The 3,486-nt window shown below is 42.5% G+C and overlaps 1 protein-coding gene across 1 annotated transcript in view; it reads right to left on the bottom strand.

Moving 5' to 3' along the window:
* Window positions 1-3,486, bottom strand: part of arpc2 (actin related protein 2/3 complex, subunit 2) — an 11,073-nt gene that overhangs the window by 2,354 nt on the left and 5,233 nt on the right. The window contains exons 4-8 of the mRNA XM_005752895.1: window positions 1,789-1,834; window positions 1,489-1,675; window positions 1,237-1,330; window positions 544-670; window positions 349-449 (exon numbers count right to left, since the gene is read on the bottom strand). Coding sequence (XP_005752952.1) covers window positions 349-449; window positions 544-670; window positions 1,237-1,330; window positions 1,489-1,675; window positions 1,789-1,834 — 555 coding nt within the window. The remainder of the gene's footprint in view (window positions 1-348; window positions 450-543; window positions 671-1,236; window positions 1,331-1,488; window positions 1,676-1,788; window positions 1,835-3,486) is intronic.

Raw genomic sequence — 3,486 nt, 5'->3', positions numbered from 1 at the left:
AGAAAAACCGCACTATCGCGGTGGAGGATTGTTTGTGGTTTTTAGCTTTCAGCTTTGGCAGGTGTGTTTACCGACTTGAGTTCACCTGTCAGGGCCCTTCAAACACAACCAAACAGCTCAGAAATAACACTGCAACGAACAAAACAAGCATTTATTACTTGGGACAAAGATCGGGCTGGATCAAGGATTAAAGCAAAGAAAGTAAAAAACCAAAAAACAACAACTTTTGTTGTGTAAAATTATTTGAAACCCGGAAAACTTTTACTATCAGTTTTCTCTGTGTATGATGTGCTGCCAAGTAAAAAAAACCATCAAGTGTAGAGGAGTGACTGGCTGAGGTGAATTCACCTTGGAGCACTTTATGTGGTAGTGCAGGTAGTCCCTGAAGGTGTGGATGAGGTTGATGGTGTTGTCTCTGGCATTGGCATTGGTGTGACGCGGAAACAGGACTGAAAACACAAAGCAACAAATTAAAACCACTGCGTTGGCTGTGAAGTGATCAGCAAATGCGAGTCTTTGTTAAACTAAAAACAAAGCACCGACCGAAAGTGATGTATCCGATGTTGTCCCCGACGGCGGCGTCTGTGTCCTTCAGCTCCAGAGGAGGCTCCCTGTGGCTGAAGAGCACCTGGGGAGCTGTGTGGCTGGCTCTCCGACCCTCTTTGAACTCCTACACACAGGAAAAATATGTTTGCAGCACTTTTTTAAAGCTTCTTTAATTATCAAAATGAAAAAAGAAAAAGAGAGAGGGCAATACAGTTGGAGTCAGTGGTTGGAATTACAGGAATATGTTACATGAAAGTGCTCCACTCTGGTCCAGTAGGAGGCGGTAATGCAAATTAAAGCCCCGTTTCCATTAGAACCTACTCGGATCGACTCGGCACAGTTCGCTACTGTTTTCAGGGTTTTCCATTCACTTGGAACCAGGTACTTTTAAAATATCTGCTCTGCAGAGGTTCCAAACAGGTACTAAAATGTGTCATCATCAGACTCATGCCACTGATTGGCTGGTCAAAATTAAAACCGCCTTTTTTGAAACTCAGCAACAGAGGAAATGGGTATAAAAAAAAAAAAATAACGCAGTGTTCAAGTCTGATAAATAGCCACAGACCGATCAGAGAAGCACGTATATTCTTCCCTCGACGTCCATCCAAGTCGAGTTGATCCGAGTAGGTACGAATGGAAAAGGAGCTAAGCAAAGACAGTAGAAATCAGTAAATGTGGCCTCACACACACCTGCATGAAGACTTTGCCGATGATGACGTCGTCGTCGTCTTTGAACACTGTGCTGAACACCACCGTCACTCTGTCTTTCTTGGCCTCCAAATACCTGCAGCGACCACAAGTTATGTTGGCTTCCAGAGAAATGACAGGAACGAGGTCCGAAATACATCAATTTATTTTAGATATACTTTAAGACCTGTGCTGAAATGACTAACAAATGTCTTTAACTCTTGCTTTCCTAAATGTTTCTCATGACACACTCACATGGACTCGTCCTCTCTGTAGTGGACCACGGCCCTCTTCTCGCCCTCTTTGCCTTCCTCCTGGAACTTGAAATATTTCTCAAACACTGAGGCAAAGCAGTTCCTCTTGAGCATGCCGGCCTGGTGGACAACCTCATCTTTGTTGGCTGGTAGAACGTCCAGGTCGTAGAGGAGGGACACGTTGTAGCCTGTAATATAATACATGTAGAGCTTTTATTTTTACAGTCGAGGGAAAAAAATAGCATCAAGGCTCAGCTGATTTCTGAAACTTGCAGAAAAAAAGAGCTCAAAAAGACCTTACCCGTCTCTGGTGAAACCAGGAAGTTCCCGTAGACCCTCTTGAGCAACTGGAATTAAAAATATGAACTTTATTTGTAACACACATCCGTATTGTGGTTTTTCAAGAGCTGCACTGCACAGAACAAATGTAGCACAACAGCAAAAGACAGATTACTCAATGGGCCTAAAAAAAAACCACCACTGAATAATTACTCTGCTAATTGAAGAGTATTGTTAGAGGCCCGACTCCAAAGGTGTGGCTTTAATAGCACAGAGGAGAAAAATTAAAAGTTGGAGGCTTTCTTTTAACCACTTTCAAAACAGATCTTTCATTTTCTTGGAAATCTTAGTAGTTTTCACATGTGGTGGGAATCCTGTGAGATCTGCAACCATCTGGCAACTACCCGCATAGTATTCTCTAACTGGTTTTAAGTGGTTTCTAGAAGTTGACGGGAGTTGGTGGGGAAAATAACTTTTAAAGACCCAATCAGGCAGGACTTCATGCTGGTCAATGATGCCTTGCCAACCGCCTGACAATAGAAATGCTCAGTTCTTGACCGGTTAGCAAAAAACCTTCTTGTGACTGCCTTTGTCAGCTAGCATACCGCTGCGGTCTGTATTTAAAGGGAAGTGATGGACTTTGAGCTGTAGTGATACTGTGAGCAGTGTGACGCTAACAGGAAATGGGAAAGGTCAACTTTCAGACTAAAAGTTGCACCTTCTGAAACATGTTGGCTGCAGTGCTGCGGCATAACTTTTACTTTAAAAAACAATGTTCTCTACTTCTAATTAGATTCAAGCTGTTTCTTATCCACGTCCTTTTCAATCTGTACTACCGCTGGGTCTGCAGTTAACAGATATTTGCAGACAAACATCAAAAACTACAGAAAACCAAAGCAATCGCTACATTTTTGATCCAGCGACAACAAGCAGCTTTAAAGAATCACTGCCAACCAGTGGGAGAACACACATTTTCCCCTAACAACTGGTGGCTTCATCACATAGAATATGGCATGTGCTAATGACGTCACATGAGAAACCTCAATATTAATATCTAAGAACACAACATAAATTCATTAATAGATTTATCAATTCTAATATAAATGAAAGAGTACTTTTGGCAGCTTCCTCATGTCCCAAGACTTCTCACCACAGTGGACGCATCTACATACTGATATCAGGACTCGAGACGAGTATCAGAAGGAAACTAGCTTTTGACACAGGAGCCTGGGTTTGTGTCTCGATCCAAAGGAGAAAAATGGCCACTGAAGCTTTATTACTGCCGTAGAGTCAACGCTTGGATTGGTGTTTGGATGTTAAAATGTGATATAGCCACTCTTACTGACATCATACAGAGCTGAGAGTAGAAAACAAATGTTTGTAATAGAGTTTCTACCTCCTGGGATTTACTCATACATACACTGACTTGTTGAACATCCGGAATTTCATGTGTATAAGAGATAAGAGCGTGAGAGGTCCGTTTTAAGTATGTGGTTTACGACAGAGCAGAGAGGTGGCTAAACAAACTTGCCGCTCAATGAAAGACTTGTACTGTGACAGGAAGGAGGTGTGTGTGTTTCAAGGAGGTGATGAAAGGTCGGAGGCTCCTCTGTAATAGATGCCTGTCATTCAGGAATGAACAGAGCAATATGCAAATCAGACCAACAGCAAGAATCCAACACAAAAACGTCGCAGTCTCCTCACAGGGGTCTGCTCTTTC

This window comes from Pundamilia nyererei, unplaced genomic scaffold (assembly GCF_000239375.1).
Source record: "Pundamilia nyererei isolate P.nyererei 1_Seehausen unplaced genomic scaffold, PunNye1.0 scaffold00390, whole genome shotgun sequence".
Lineage (NCBI taxonomy): Eukaryota > Metazoa > Chordata > Actinopteri > Cichliformes > Cichlidae > Pundamilia > Pundamilia nyererei.
This window is presented reverse-complemented; position numbering and strand designations above follow the sequence as displayed.